The 16,883-nt window shown below is 47.6% G+C and overlaps 1 protein-coding gene across 1 annotated transcript in view; it reads left to right on the forward strand.

The window, feature by feature from the left end:
* meis2a (Meis homeobox 2a) overlaps positions 1 to 16,883 on the forward strand; it is a 138,845-nt gene that overhangs the window by 75,691 nt on the left and 46,271 nt on the right. The window contains 1 exon segment of the mRNA XM_038785863.1: positions 14,376 to 14,452. Within this exon segment, the coding sequence (XP_038641791.1) occupies positions 14,376 to 14,452 (77 nt within the window).

The raw sequence follows: 16,883 nt of genomic DNA on the forward strand, positions 1-16,883 counted from the left end.
GGATCAGAGCTCCACTACACAAGACCACAGACCTACATTCCAGAATACCACGTAACTCCCCTCACCCTCCACTGCAGTCAGGTATCAGCTCCCTACCCACCACCAGAACAAATACAGCCCTTCCTTGACTGACTGGCATCAGACTTAAAAACCACAAACCAGTAGGTATGGGGCTCTCTGCCTCATTCCCCTTCACAAAACTAATTGTGGTACACCAACAATGACATCTTGCATGGTTTACCATCTCAGATTTTTATTGTGATGGTAGGAATTTGAGACTAAGGACCCGATCTTCACAAAAGGCAACACAGTTCCGAGTGTGGTAGTCACCACTGATTGTATAATAGTTGATATTAGAGGTAATACGGTAAGGCTCCTGTACTACAGGTACGGGAGTAAAACCCTGCCCAAAACCCTGCCTGCTGGGTCCGCCCAGTAGGCGGAGTATAAATATGTGTGCACACCGAGCTGCTCCCATTCTGGTAGCAGCTGCAGGAGGCCACACATCTCTGCTTAATAAAGCCTCAATTACTCTCTACTCTCATCTGTTCGTAATTGATAGTGCATCATCGAGCGAGCGCGTTTAGCCACGTGCTTCCTGGAACTCACAGAAACGGCTACTCAACGTGACCCGCTTTAAATCAGGGACCTAAACGGGGAAACGGCACGACTGAGGCTGCACATGGCCCTGTTTTTTACAATGGGGAGCTCTGCTCGCCATTTGCCCCCAATCGCGGGCCTGGCCGTCGTGGTGGCCCCCCCGGTGTCTGATCCCCCTGACCCCCACCCTCCCCACCCACCACCAGGATGGCCACCGTGGCTGTGGATGGAAACATGTTAGAACCATGCCGGCGGGAACTCGGCTGGTCGACTGCGGAGAATCGCCGCGGGGCCTCTTTCAACGGGCCCCGGTCGCCGGAGAATTGCGTCCCGGCATTGGACCAGCGACGGGGGCCGTCTCGGCGTCAACTCCGATTCTCCTAGCCGGCGTGAGTCCGAACAAAGTCGAGGAATCCTGGCCTTTGTTCCTTTTTAGGAGAATCACACCCTCAGTCTCAAAATGGGAAAATGCCAGTCTATATTTACAAAATGTAGGGCGCAATCGTGCAGCCAAGCTGCACCCAAAAAGCAGCTTGCTGTTGCACAGCATGACCGGTGAAAGCCGGGAGACCCCGCTCCTGGGATCTACCCAGCTTGCAACGCCTTGCAATATTCAGTGCAATCTCGAGAGACTTTGCGATATGAATCCCGCCCATAAAGGGCAGATTCACTTTTTCTCGAAACTGCATATTAGAGCAAGGCAGTAAGCCTCACTCTAGTATGCAGATTCCCAAGGTATCTGAGACCCCTTCATCTCAGAGACCTTGGGTGAGTGCTATTCAGTACTGGTGCTCACACATGAGGACCAGATTAAATGACACTCGGAGTCTCCCAGGGGATCGGAAGCCACCAGCTGCATGCCCTTTGGGCAAGATGGTGCCCTGGCACTGCCAAGCTGCCCAGGTGGTGCTGCCAGCTAGCATGGGCGGTTGCAGGTTGCCAGGGTGCCAAGCTGCCATTTTTTGCACACACGTAATTGGGCCAGGGATGCCAGGTGTGGCTATTGCGGGGTGAGTTTGGGCTTTTGAGGGGGGGGGGAGGGGGGGTTGGGGATATTTTTCAGGGGCCTCAGAGATCGGCATCATTTAAAAATGGCGTCCCGATCCTGCTGCAATGGGGAGTTCCGGCGAGCATTGCTCCCGGCTGTATAAAACGGGGCTATGTGCAGCCATGGACGCGCGTTCCTTATTCAGGTGCCTTATTCATTGCGAGTCTTGTTGAATAGCCATATGTTGCTCGGCACTCCGGCTTCGGCAGGGGCTGGGGGAGTGGTGGGGCGTGGTCTTGGGGGGGGGGGGGGGGGGGGAGATACAGTCAGTTACGATCTGGTAGACCGGGTCAACGCACAGCCAGCGCCATGTTGTACGGCGCGATCGCCGCCATGCGCATGCACGGACACGGACCTGGCATTTCTCCATCTGTATCTGCAGGTAAAGTCAGGGGATTTACATGGCGCAGCTGCTAGTCCCCACCAGGCGGAGTATCGGTGCTACGACAACGCCGACGTTTTGGTCGTAAGACCAGACACATGTTCGGGACATAGTCTCAAAATCGGAGAATCCAGCCCGGAGTGTTCCCGCTGCGGAGACCAGCAGAAAAACACGCCAAATCTTTCGGCCCCAACCTCATTAATTATGCAACTGGGTGTCTTACACCGTATTCCGTGACAAGGCAGGCCTGGATGGCGTGTAGTCTGCCGCCGTGCCCCTGTGCCATATTGAAACCGTGCCCAACATCACTGACCAACTGTCGAAGAGAGAAGATGGATCTCCTGAGAATAGAAATGGATCTCCGGGAACATTCTGAGGCTGGAAGATGGACCTCCACCAGGACACCAAACCTTGAAGATTCACCGCAGATGCTCCCCCGACCCACTGCTGTCAGTTGCAGGTTTGCAGGCGGCCTCCATCCTGAACACCCAGGCATTGGTCAGATGAGTTCCGGCATCTGCACACCAGTTTGTACGAATGTGTTTCACATTGGTTTGTTTTCCTGCAAGCATCACTGAGAATCTGGCGTTATTGGGGTGGGGGGGGGGGGGGGGGGGCAGGCCTTCATCTGCATACCATTAATGTTATGTAAATGAGGTTCATCCAGTCTCTAGTACTTTTTCCAACCCGCCATGGCAGGCAACAGCAGTAGAACCCGTTGTAAATTCATACAGGCGTGAAAACGACTTTTGACCCTCCCGCCATCAAAAACACCGGTGAGAGTTTGGGAGAAACCCACCCACAGCGACTGGAATTGTTTTGTTGCTGATTTCTGACTACTTTAATGTCAACAAACTTCAGATTAATTACCAGAGAGAAGTACCACAGCTTATTCTTTCCAGCTAGCGTTATGTGCCAAGTACTTAAAACAGTTGCTGTAATAATTTGCCTCTTGATCTCCTGAAGTTTACAGTGAGCATTATACTGCCCTGGTTCCTGGCCGCAGTCACCTGTGACTCTAAGGCTTTCAATTTCTGGTTCCTCCATTATATTTTCCACATTCACCAACAATTCTGTCGACAAATTTTTAATGTTGTACCAAGGCGTCTCTCAGTTGTTCCTGTCTCACAGTAGGCGGAATTTTTCACTTGGAGCCATTGAATTCCTACAGGGCAGAAGGAGGCCATTCAGGCGAGTCTGCACCAATCCTCGGAAAGAGCACCTTAACAAGGCCCACTCCCCTACCCTATCCCCGTAACCCCACCTAACCTGCACATCTTTGGACTGTGGGAGGAAACCGGAGCACCCGGAGGGAACCCACTCAGACACAGGGGGCGGGATTCTGTGATCCTGAGGCAAAGTGTTGGTGCCGTCGGAAACGCCGTCGCGTTTCTCGAAGGCATCAACACGACCTCAGGATCAGCAATTCTGGCCCCTACAGGGGGCCAGCATGGCACTGGAGCAGACCATGCCGCTCCAGCTGCTGATCCTGGCATGAACTGGGCGCCACAGGGTCCGTACATGCGCAGTGGCATCGGCGCACTGGCTCCCTTATCCGCACCGGCCCCGACGCAACATTGTGCAGGACTACAGGGGCCGGCGCGGAAGAAAGGAAGCCCCCAGCCAGGGAGGTTGGCCCACCGATCGGTGGGCCCTGATCGCAGGCCAGGCCACATTCCGGAGGCCCCGCCCGGGGTCGGATCCACCCCCCACAGGCCGCCCCCAGACCCTTCCACGCCGAGGTCCTGCCGGCTGAGAGCAGGTGTGAACGACGCCGGCGGAACTCGGGTTTTTTTTACGACGGCCGCTCGGCCTATCCCGTTGGGGCAGCATGGCGCAATTTGCGTCGGTTGCAGGGATTTTCCGGCCCGGCCCCGGGCTGAGAGAATCCCGAGCCTTGTGAACGTGCAAACTCCACACAGGTAGTCACCCAAGGCAGGAATTGAACGCATTTCTCTGGTGCTGTGAGGCAGCAGTTCTAATCGCTGTGCCACCATGCCGCCCATAGTGTTGGCTGAGGCGAGAAAACTGATGTGTAGCTCTCCAGCTGCACAGGCAAGATTTCTCTCCAGGTTCTATGGCATTCTGTGCATAAAGAAATCGGGGACGTAGTTTTTGCCACTATGCACTGAAAATAATACTCCCCCCCCCCCCCCCCCCCCCACCCCTGAGATACAGGATGCCCTGCCCCCCCACCCGACAAGAACCAGGTCAAGCCCCCACACACATATAAGGGGAACCTTCCACTCCCAACTCCCCATCCCATGGAGCTACTTCAGGTTAGCACTGTCAGGGACCACTGTCAGGGCACTGCCCAGGCGTGTCCCTCTCCCCTCAAAGGTTATAGTGGACTGGTCAGTATTTTAAAACTCTGCGACCAGCCTGAACGAGTACGCCACTACAGTAACTGACTACATTACTAAGTGTGTAGAAGACTATGTGCCAAAGAAGCAAATCCGCGTGTTCCCCAACCGGAAACCCTGGATGAACAGGGATATCCACTGCTTGCTGAAGTCTAGGTCTGAGGCATTTAAGTCAGGCAACCCTGACATATATAAGAAAGCCAGATATGATCTAAGGAAATCCAAAGATGCCAAAAGCCAAGCTCGAGTCCCAGGATAGCCACACGGACCCCCGCCGTCTATGGCAGGGTCTGCAAGACATAATGGGCTACAAGATGAAGGCATGTAAAATCACCGGCTCCAAAACACCCCTCCCTGAGGAACTCAATGCATTTTATGCCCGTTTTGAGCAAGAGGTCAGCGAGAGCGCGCCCTCCACCCTGGAGGCCTCGGATGAACTTGTATCCAAGGTCTTCATTGCAGATGTCAGAGCAGCCTTCTCGAAGGTCAACCCACAGAAAGCCACTGGCCCGGGTGAGGTACCCAGATGAGCACTCGGGTCTTGCGCGGATCAGCTGGCGGGGGTATTCGCCGACATCTTCAACCTCTCTTTACAACTATCTGAGGTCCCTATCTGCTTCAAGAAGACGACCACCATCCCTGTACCAAAGAAAAGCCAAGCAGCGTGCCTTAATGACTATTATCCAGTGGTTCTGACATCCATCATCATAAAGTGCTTCGAAATGTTAGTCTTGGCACGAATCAACTTCAGCCTCCCGGATTGCCTTGATCCACTACAGTTCGCCTACCGCTGCAACAGGTCCACAGCAGACGCCATCTCCCTGGCCCTGCACTCAACACTGGAACACCTAGATAACAAAGACACCTATGTCAAACTCCTATTTATTGATTACAGCTCAGCCTTCAACACTATTATTCCGACGAAACTCAACTCCAACCTCCGTGGCCCCTCCCTCTGTGACTGGATCCTGAACTTCCTAACCCATAGACCATAATCAGTAAGGATAGGCAACAACACTTCCTCCACGATCATCCTGAACACCGGTGCCCCACAAGGCTGTATCCTCAGCCCCCTACTATACTCCTTATACACATATGACTGTGTGGCTAAATGCCCCTCCAACTCAATTTTCAAATTTGCTGATGACATCACAGTAGTGGATTGGACCTCAAACAATGACGAGACAGAGGACAGAAATGAGGGGCGAGATTCTCCGCAAATGCGGAGAATCGTAAAGGCTGCTGTGGGACAGGCCATGACCCACGGCAGCCTTCATGCCCACCTCCGGGGCCGATTTTCCCCCAGGCGGGGCTAGGAGCGCAGCCCCGGGCGGCGCGGCCTTGATGCCGGTCATCAAGGCCACACGTCAAGCGACACGCGGCTGACGCTGCCGATGACGTCAGCCGCGCATGCGCAGGTTGGACAACGCCAACCCGCGCATGCGCAGTTGGCGTCTTTTCCCTCAGCCGCCCCGCAAGACGTGGCGGCTTGATCTTGCGGGGCGGCGGAGGGAAAAGAGTGCGTCCGTTATGGACGCACGGCCCGCGATCGGTGGGCACCGACCGCGGGCCTATGCCCCCCTTGGCATGGCCGTGGTACTGCCGTGCCAATCGGGCCCCCAGATGCCCCAAACAGGCATCTGGCGCCCGTTTCACGACGGCAGCGAGCAGGTGTGTTTGCTGCTGTGTTGAAACGGGCGTGAAGGCCCGGCCGCTCGGCCCATCGGCCTCGGAGAATCGTCGCTCGCCGTAAAAAACGGTGAGCGGCAATTCGTGGCGTGGGTCGGGCGTGTGGGGCGGGAGAATAGCGGGAGGGCGTGAAAAATGTCGGGAAGCCTTCCCGCTATTCTCCCACCCGGCGTGGGTGGGCGGAGAATCGCGCCCGAGATAGAGGATCTGGTGAACTGGTGCAACGACAATAATCTCTCCCTCAATGTCAACAAAACAAAGGAGATTGTCATTGACTTCAGGAAGCGTAGAGGAGAACATGCCCCTGTCTACATCAATGGAACAAAGTAGAAAGGGTCGAGAGCTTCAAGTTTTTAGGTGTACAGATCACCAACAGCCTGTCCTGGTCTCCCCATGCCAACAATATGGTTAAGAAAGCCCACCAATTACTCTACTTTCTCAGAAGACAAAGGAAATTTGGCATGTCAGCTATGACCCTCACCAACTTTTACAGATGCACCTTTGAAAGCATTCTTTCTGGTTGTATCACAGCTTGGTATGGTTCCTGCTCTGCCCAAGACCGCAGGAAACTATAAAAGGTCGTGAATGTAGCCCAGTCCACCATGCAAACCAGCCTCTCATCCATTGACTCTGTCTATAATTCCCGCTGCCTCGGAAAGGCAACCAGCATAATTAAGGACCCCACGCAGGCCGGACACACTCTCTTCCAACTTCTTCCGTCAGGAAAAAGATACAAAAGTCTGAGGTCACATACCAATCAAGTCAGGAACAACTTCTTCCCTGCTGCCATCAGACTTTTGAATGGACCTACCTGGCATGAAGTTGATCTTTTCTCTACACTCCAGCTATGACTGTAACATTACATTCTGCAGACTCTCCATCCTTCCCTCTGTTCAGTATGCGTTGTCTGTGTAGCCTGCAAGAAACAATGGGCGCGATTCTACGCAGCCCACGACGGGTCGGAGAATAGCGGGAGGGCCATCCCGACAATTTTCACAGCCTCCTGCTATTCTCCCCCCCCCCCCCCCCCCCCCCCCCCCTCCGGCCGCCCCCCGACACGAATCGCTGCTCGCTGTTTTTTACGGCGAACAGCGATTCTCCGCAGGCCGATGGGCCGAATACCGCGGAGTTTACGGCCGTTTTCACGGCCGCGGTCACACCTGCTTTCAGCGTTCATGCAAACGGCCGCAAAGTGCCCGTCCCAGACAACCATGGCACCGATTGGCACGGCCGTGCCAAGGGTGGCATGGGCCTGCGATCGGTGGGCACCGGCAGCGGGTCCGATACCCGCGCATTATTTGTTCTTCCGCCGCCCCGCAGGATCAGTCCGCGGGGCAGCTGAGGGGCATGACGGCCCGCGCATGCATGGGTTTGACGTGTCTGCGTGATGACATCATCCGCGCATGTGCGGGTTGGAGCCGTCCAACCAGCGCATTTGCGGCTGACGTCATCGTGCGCGTCAGCCGTCGTGACTCTTGGCGGGCGGAGATAGCGACGTTCGCTAACTCCGCGTCGCCGTGATTCCCCCGGCCCCGATACTAGCCCCGCCCGGGGGGGAGAATCGGGTCCCGGGACGGAGCTCCGAGGCTGGCGTGAAACACGGCCAGTTTCACGCCAGCCTTCACGGCATACCAGATTTGCGGAGAATCGCGCCCCATACTTCTCATTCTCGTTTCAGCGGTCTTGAGACATTGTCTGTCGGCAGGGCCATTTTCACCCACAGTGGAAGCCAACAAAAAATCTCGGCCAGTCTTTCTGAACTGATCTCTTTCACTTTCTCTCTCTTTCTATCTTTTATCCCAAATTCTTCTCCTTACCCACAGCTCTCTCCTTCTGGCCCCAATCTAATCCACCCACTCCTAAACCAATTAAACAACACATCAAGTCAGTGCTATTCCCAGCAATTGGGTAAAATTCATTTTTGCCACCTTGACACCTCTGAAATTGCAGGATTTTTGGATTGTACATTCCAGGGCTCGAGACTAATGGTTGGAAATTATATTGTCAATACATGAGTAGTTTATCTGCAAATTCCTGTTGGATTTCACTTATTTCAAAGAGACAGAAATATTTCCAAATTGGAATGGTCCACCTTTGGCAAATAGTTTTCGAGCTCAAATTAGATTGAACACCGATCCCCATCCTTTATTATTTCAATGAGGCTACTTGCTACAAATTTATTGTAAATATTTAGCAAATTGATCCTTGTTGATTGGCTTGTAAATATTTATGCAAACATTACCAAAATGGGTTTTGTTACCATTGTTCAAGTCAGTGGTATAGATATTAATGCAATTATGTCACGAACTAGAGATTCCAGTTAAACCAGCGGTGGCACGACCCAACTGGGTTCTGAATGTGGCCTCCAAGACATTTTGTTGACTGTTACCCATGCACAGGGTTGCGATATCCCACTGATCTCAGTCCACGCAGTTTTTTTCCTACCGGTATGACTGAAGTGATCCGCACATAAAATGAGAGCAAGTGAGGTGTGCACTGATCGCTCACAATGTTGACTGTGCACTCCATCTGAAGTGTAAATATTTATTTTCTTTTTACCTTTTGAAGTTGATGATAGTTCTATTAATGTATTTCGCTGGGACCGCAACATGTTTTTTGGGGAAACACGGTGGGTAACACTGTTGCTTCACAGCTCCAGGGTTACAGGTTCGATTCCCAGTCTAGGTCACTGTCTGTGCAGAGTCTGCATGTTCTCCCTGTGTCTGCGTGGGCTTCCTACGGGTGCTCCGGTTTTTTCCCACAATTTCTGAAGGACATGAGCCGCGATTCTCCGATCGCGGGACAGAGTGTCCACGCCGCTGCGCCACAGGGGGCCAGCACGGGGCTGGAGTAGTTCACGCCGCTCCAGCCATACTTCCTGGCGCACACTGGTGGAAGCGCCAACCCGTGCATGCGCAGTGGCGCCGCACCAACCTGCGCATGCGGGGTGGCTTTACGGAATGCGCCGCAACATGGCGCGGGGGTTCTGGGGCCGAGGGCGCAGCAAAGTAGGCCGGTGGGGGGGGGGGGGGGGAGAGAGGCCGGCCTACCAATTGGTGGGCCCCGATCGTGGGCCAGACCCCATCGGAGGCCCCCCCACCGAGGACGGAGCCGGAGCCCTCCTCCCCCACAGGCCACCCCCGACCCTTCGCGCAAAGTTCCTGCCGGCAGCGACCAGGTGTGGACAGCGCCGGCGGGACTGTGCTTTGTCCACGCGGCCTCTTGGCCCATCCAGGCCAGAGAATCGGCGGCCCGGCCTCGTACAGCGGCCCATGCCAGCGCAAATGGCGCCAATACTCCGCACCTCGGAGAATCGCGCGCCGGCGTGGGGGGGTGGGGGGGTGGGGGCGTGGTGCGGTTGCGGCGATTCTCCGGCCCGGCGCGGGGCTGGGAGAATCGCGCCCATCCTTTTAGGTGAATTGGCTATTCTGAATTCTTCCTCCGTGTACCCGAACAGGTGCCGGGATGTGACAACTGGGGGCTTTTCACAGTAACTTCATTGCAGTGTTCATGTAAACCTACTTGTGACAATATAGATTATTATTAGAATTGATTAAGCATTTTCTGTAACACCTTCTGTAATATTTGGTGTGTATTAAATATATTCGATCTTATTCATGGGGTCATGGTTAGTGAACAAGTCTGATTTCAGTCTTGTGGCACTGAAATGAAGGAAGGCCGCGCTCACTAGCCTAGGTTGCCCATTACTTAATTAGACTCTCTTAAATTACATAAAAGAAAAACAGAACATTCAGCCCAAGTATTCTATTCCAGTATTTATGCTCAATATGTTACATGTTGTTGCCATAACCAACAACAATTTACACTGACATAGCACCTTTGATGTAGAAAAATGATCCAAGGGCAGCATGGTGGCGCAGTGGTTTGCACTGGTGGTGAGGTCCCAGGTTCGATCCTGGACCCGGGTCACCGTCTGTGTGGAGTTTGCATGTTCTCCCCATTTCGGCATGGGTCTCACCCCCACAACTCAAAAGATGTGCAGGTTAGGTGGATTGGCCACACTAAATTGCCGCGTAATTGGAAAAGAAAATTGGATACTCTAAATTTATTTAAAAAAAGAAAAATGATCCGAAGTACATCACAGATTTAAAATTTTGCCAATATTCATGGGTTTCACCTCCTTCTCCCGCCCCATCAGCCCACCAATGATTTAATCACTTGCACTTCATGTATTTCTTCAATAAGAAGGATGTGCTCTATATAAAGTGCTGGGTGGCACGGTGGCGCCGTGGTTGGTACTGCTGCCTCACGGCGTCGAAGACCCGGGTTCGATCCCAGCCCGGGTCACTGTCCGTGTGGAGTTTGCACATTCTCCCTATGTCTGCGTGGGTCTCACCCCCACAACCCAAAGATGTGCAGGGTAGGTGGATTGCCATGCTAAATTGCCCCTTAGTTGGAAAATAAGAATTGGGTACTCTAAATTTAAGAAAACAAAATAAAAAAATAAATGCTGGTATGCTACCATACGAGAGGCCCAACCTTGCAAAGGGTAAGAGGCAAGAGTGCAGGTTTTGCGTGAAGTTGAATACTCCCGATTATGCCTCAGGCCAATACCTGATTAAAAAATAAATCCAAAATTTGTGAGTTGCAGTCAGATGTTGGGATATAATCTTATAGTCATCTAGTTTAGAAAACAGGGCTATTCCTTCACTAGTTTCCATAATTAGTCAAGCAGTTGGCTAGGTGGAACATTATACTTGGATTCAGTAGGTGTTTTTAGAAGGGTCATTTTGTTTTCTTTCAATAAGTTGAGAGAAAGTTGAGAACGGCTTTACTGCAAGATAGTCTGTTGTTCGGAATTTGACATTCTTCACCCAAGATGCCATCATAATGATGCATAATGATTTTGATCCTTTATGTTGACAATCCATTGTTCTGCTGTGCTCTGTATTTGATGTGCTGTAAGCAGAGGTTTCTGCTGAACCGCCTTGTAACCACTGACTTGAGATAATTCATGTGGAAACCACTCCTCTATTTGTGGTTACTGCAGGTTTTTCTATGAAATTAAGATAAGTGGATTCCTTGTGTGCATGACTTGTAAACAAAAATAATGAACCCACTTTCTAGGAAAAGGCTTGATCTACAGTCGGTATGAAAACAAATCAAGCTGCAACACAGGAGTAAAATGGCCTTCTCTAGATAAAGTTTGCTGTGTCAGTGTTTATCCTGTTTTACTGTCTGTGCAGTAGGAATGCTGAAATCACATCTCCATTCACAGCCAGGAACCAGTGTTTGCTGTGTTCTGCTGGCATGTAATAACTCGATCTGCTCCATGCAGACAAAATATATTAAAAGTATGGAAGAGTGAAGTTTGTGCCCCAGGGAGAAGGAGAGATAATGCATTGAAATTGTTCAGAGGTAGTTAGATGCCTAATGGTCTAATATGTGAGCTATGTGAGGTCCACTGTCTGACTCTCATAAATTCTGGCTACACTGATCCAGTAATTTAGGGTACAGGATGGAACTGTCATCTCCAGTCATCAGTGCTTGGGAGCTATGATGCTCGTTCTTTCTGTTGAGTGTTTTTTTAAATCAGTTTTGTTTAAAGTGAGGAGCAGTAGGTGGTTTAAACTTTTCTTTGCTCCTGTGGATAATATTCACCACAGCAACTTTTTTCAGATTGGCGCGAGGCAGTTTTTTAATACAGAGAGTTTTTGGGGAGCCACATAAAAAGGGCACAAAATGGTGCAGCATTTTAATCATGATTATAATGGACAGTTAAAGTTACACCCTCCATTTGTACTGTGGTTGCCCTGGTGAATTTGCTACTTATGCTGAATTGGCAGTTTCTGAAAAATTGGCAGAGTTCCACCACACATTTGGTATTGGTGTGGTACACCACATGAACATCAAACATGCAGAATAACTAGGGCACAAGGTATGTGGTTGGAATCGTTTATGTAGATCATCTCCAACTATGTTTACATTTGACGGTATTGCTAAATATAACATGTTGTCCTGTACAATAAAACACATTTCAATATTGCCTGTTAAAACTGTAACTGATAAAGTTCTGCGTTCTGTAAACCTCCAAAATCAGAAAAGTCCAGCATTTAATTAATGCTTTGTGTGCACTTTTCAAATTCTTACAGCAAAAAGTTTCAACTGTTTTTGGAAATAAAGGAAACCTCAGTGCAAGAGCTTTGTTAGAAACTATGCTTTCCTGTGTGTGCTGGGGTTTGTTTGATTTATCTGATTTGCACTGTTGAAATTCTCTAGTTTACAATGTGTGCACGAGCCATTAAATTGATGTTGATGTTTATTCAGAGGACTTGCTGATTGAGTGCACGATGCAATTTCTACAAATTTATGACAGGGTAGTACAAGTAATTTAGAGAATGTTACCAAGATTCAGTGAAAATTTCACTTGCGTTGAAGCTACACATTAAGACAATAACTGGGCACTTGAATCTCCCCATATTATACATGCATGAATACACTAGGAAATGACAAAACTTCACCTTAACCTCACACATCGGTATTGATAGATTTCAGCATGAGGCCTGAGACGTTACATTGCAAAATATGCCAGGCTACCGGCTCAACTTGGAAGGCAACTTGATAATAACGTTTCTCTAGAACCATGCACCAATTGAGTGAACATAAATTAATGGTGTAGCAAACAGGCGCCTGGCTGGAATCCAGGCAAAAACAGGAGAGAAGCCAGCTATTGTTGAGGGGGCAGCACTGTATTCTATGGGGGAGCCCTGTTCACAATAGCACTACATAGCTCCTGGGTTTTGAACGTGGCCTTTGAAGTGTATGAAATGATAACTGTTTTATTTCTCCAGAAACAATCATGAAGGCCTTTCACTGGAGCTTCCATAATTGTTATTCTGTAGCCTGTAAGCACTGTTGAGGCAGCAAAGCAAGTGAAGCCATTTGCTGCAATCTGAATGCCTGTACTCACTCTCCATGTTTAGTAGTACAAGTCTGTGAGGCTAAGTGAGTCATACAGCATTCCTGCCTGTTTTGGCTGTTGTCAGGAAATAGTACCACTTAGATCCTCATACAGTGCAGCATACTAAGCCAGTTGAGAGTTAAAATAATTAAGCTTATACAGTAGAATGTATTCATTATTAAATCTTTGGCAGTTATTATTGAGAGGCAGAGTGTTAAGTTTGTAGTAGGTAAGATGAAAATTAATATCTAGTGAAAATGTACATACTGTGTAGCTACCATTTCACACCTCTGAGAGCTTCATCAGTGCAGAGTGGTTTCAGGACAGCCAAACCTATGACCTGTGTCCTTAATTCACCACAGTCTGGTTCCACAGTGATGAAGTGATCCATCATCATTGTTACTATATTCTAGCATGTATTCCACTGGGAAACCTCAATTGCTACAGGATGGCTGTGCCAGAAAATGAATGAGTTAGAGATTTCAAATGGCCATGTACATAGCATAACTTCATCACCTGAAGGCGTGTTGTTTTTTTCCTACAATAGTTAGTTTTGGTTTTACACTGACATCTTATTGTCATCTTTACTGAAATATTGGCTTCAACCCAGATGCAGCTAATATTGACAGCCAACGTAGAAAAAGTAAATACATATCTTGGTGATATATGGGAAATAATATGTTTGGGGCGACAGTGCTGAGCCACTTGAAATACACTGAGAAATTATTCTACAACGTGTATATAAGCCATTTAAAATGATCATTTAGGCCTTTTGATTTCACCCACTGCTCTTCCTGATGAAACATCCTTTTTGTTTGCCTAAACCATTAATTATCTTCATTACTGAGTAGAAAATAAAGGACAATTACATTGTTTGGATGAATTCTGGTGTTAGGAAGCGTATTTATCACAGTGGCGTAGTGCAGCACCTGACAGCAGACGATTGATGACCAAGTGTAGTCCAAGTGGATAAGGCAGCCTTATACAATGCAAATTACCAACTGTGAATTCAGATTCATCCCTATTCATTTCTTTTGCCTCTGCTGAAAACTATTAATGGTTTAGTAGTAGCAAGGGGTCATTACTAATATGGACAGGGTAAGATGAGGAAAGCCTCCTGCAATTACAGAGCTTTCAAAGGGCTAGAGGCCATTCCAAAAAAGTGTCAACACCCAGCAATCAAAATAACTTATTTTGTTTTTCAGGAACAAAAATCCATATTATGTTGGCATTACTTTATTTTTCCTTGTTGAAGGTATTTTTTTTTAAAATGAAGCAGCAGTCTTCTATCATTAGACTGAATTTAATCACTGTCAACTCTTGTTTCATGGCTCTCAACATCTCTTGATTGATATTTATGTTTTTGTGCAGCATCCGTACCCTTCAGAAGAGCAGAAGAAACAGTTAGCTCAAGACACGGGACTCACAATCCTACAAGTGAACAACTGGTGAGTGAATTATCTCTGCCTTTTATTACCCTGGTACCTCTCTTTGATTTGTAACTAACCCCATCTTTTTTGAGATGACAAACTATTTCAAACGCAAACATACAACTTCAGCTCTATGCTGGACACGTGCTCTTGTCTCGGTTAAAAATGCAGTCGCGTTTGGAATAGGATATTGATGTTCATTTTTGATTATTTTAAAAAAAAACATATACTTTTCCCCCATTTTACACGTGTAATGTAATGGATTACCGCCACCGAGTCGTACTAGCTGTCCCTTTGTAGATGGCTTAGTGCATAACTTTGAATGATGGAGGGGCTGGGGGTAGCAAGGGGAATGTGGAGGTTGGATTAAATAAAATGATCACAGTACCAAAGAAATGATACAGGAATTACTTATCAAAATACTGGCCCGAGCTTTATCTGCAGCTTAATTTTGTTCAGTACATTCTCGGGTGATGTTCAGATTAATTGAACTGACAGTTTCCTTTCAAAATTCAGGGAAGGTATTTGCACGGATTTCAGGTCTTATACAAACTTAATTACATGGAACCCCATTTTATCATTATAATTCCATGTAGCAGAGGTTGTATTTACAAATGAGAAGACTTTCCTTTTATTCGCAGCTTTCCTTAATATATTTATCAAAGCAGGTTCATTTACAAAGTGCTCTATCTGTGGGATACAGGCAGGCAGACATTAACGAAGCTTTTAGGTTTATCGGACTCTGCGCCTGATGAGCAAACCTGAGGGTCAATTGATTTTGTGGTTCTGTGATTCATTTTTTTTCTCATTTTTCTAGGATCACAATGAGAGACATGCCTGGAGAATTAGCCAGTTTGTCTGCCTTATCTGTCAGGCAATTTTTTTTTCCTAGGGAAGTCAAGCTACTTAAATTGGCCACAGGAACTGCTGTTATCTGACTTTAATGCACCCTATAGTGTGGATAGCATTTCAATTACACTAGTAACCAAAGCTTAGCCACGGCCTTTTCATGCTAGTACTATGTAGAGGCAATGTGCCTAGCTACAGAGCAGAAAATTGAGTTGCTTAGCTTCTGACAGGGTGACTTATGCAGAAATAAACTGCTGTGCTGAAGATCAAAAAAAATTACAGAATTGTTTTACATTAAAAAAAAATCATCTTTCATAAAATCCAACAATTATGTTTGAAATGGTTTCATGAATGCACTGTTCAAGAGCATGGTTGGTTCCATTAAGTGTTTTAATTTTGCCAGTTTATATTATGTTAGATATGATACATTTTGTACTAAATTAATAATTCAGTATATCCTAAAGAACTGGCAATGTTAAGAGCTCAGCTACTCAAACATTAAAGGTTCCGTGTTTATCAGCTGACTTTGTCATTTGTGAACAGAAACCTGGACATACAGCAATTTGTATTGGTTGGCAAGCTGAAGGTCAAAGGTGATGCAAAGGTCTACACTGTAAACATTGGACAGGTTATTTCATGTACTTGACCGTATTCTGAATAGATGCCACAGAAGTATAGGGAGCACACACTTTCTTTAAAAACAATTAGAAAGGCTGCTAAATAATACACGTGAATTAAATTCATGTTTACCAAGCTGAAGGGTATTTTGCAGAAGTGCTGTAATCAATTTGAACAGCTTCCTTTTTTCATATCAGCAAATTAATGGCCAGTGACAGTGGACTAAAGCAGTCACTTCTAGTTTCCAGCCGCCACATGAAAGGAGGTGCTGAATCATTCCTTTGTTTCCACAGTACAATCAAGGCTTGGAGAAGCCACAAGGATGCTGTGTTTTTGATATTAGTAAGTGGCGCATCATTCTCACACAGCTGAACACTAGCTTCAGGATTCCTCGGAGTTTACCTAATGTTCAGTTGTTAGATGCAATGAAAGGATAGCGAGTAATGTTTAGACTGTGCTGGATAAAATGAAGTGAGCAATGTTGTGGAGACTTCTGTGCAAAAATACAGAGGTAAAAGATTGCACTTTACATATAATGAGATGCAGTTTTACCGTATTTATCTTCTGTTTCAGTTCTCAGTTTGGAAAGAAAGATTTACTTAATTCTGTATGGTGTGCTCACTTAGGGGAATTCTAGTACTGTATGGGATCTTAAATCACATGATACCTGGATACTGAGGTTTTACTCTATAGTGTCAAATTACTGTTTCTTTTTGAGTTTATCTGATTGTTGTGAAAACATCTTTAGATTCAATTATGACTCATGGGAAAATATTGCAGTGGTTATATCCAGACTTTTGGCAAGAATCAGTGTTTAATGGCAATATGGTGTCAAATTTATCTTATCCTTATATATGATGAATGATGACAGATACCAAATTTTGCATGCCTGTACAGATTCAGTTTGTCTGTACTTAGTGCATAGTCTAAACAGCAAACCATGCAATTGAATTTTTTAAAAAAGCTGGTAATTTAATTTGTC

Source organism: Scyliorhinus canicula, chromosome 2 (assembly GCF_902713615.1).
Source record: "Scyliorhinus canicula chromosome 2, sScyCan1.1, whole genome shotgun sequence".
Lineage (NCBI taxonomy): Eukaryota > Metazoa > Chordata > Chondrichthyes > Carcharhiniformes > Scyliorhinidae > Scyliorhinus > Scyliorhinus canicula.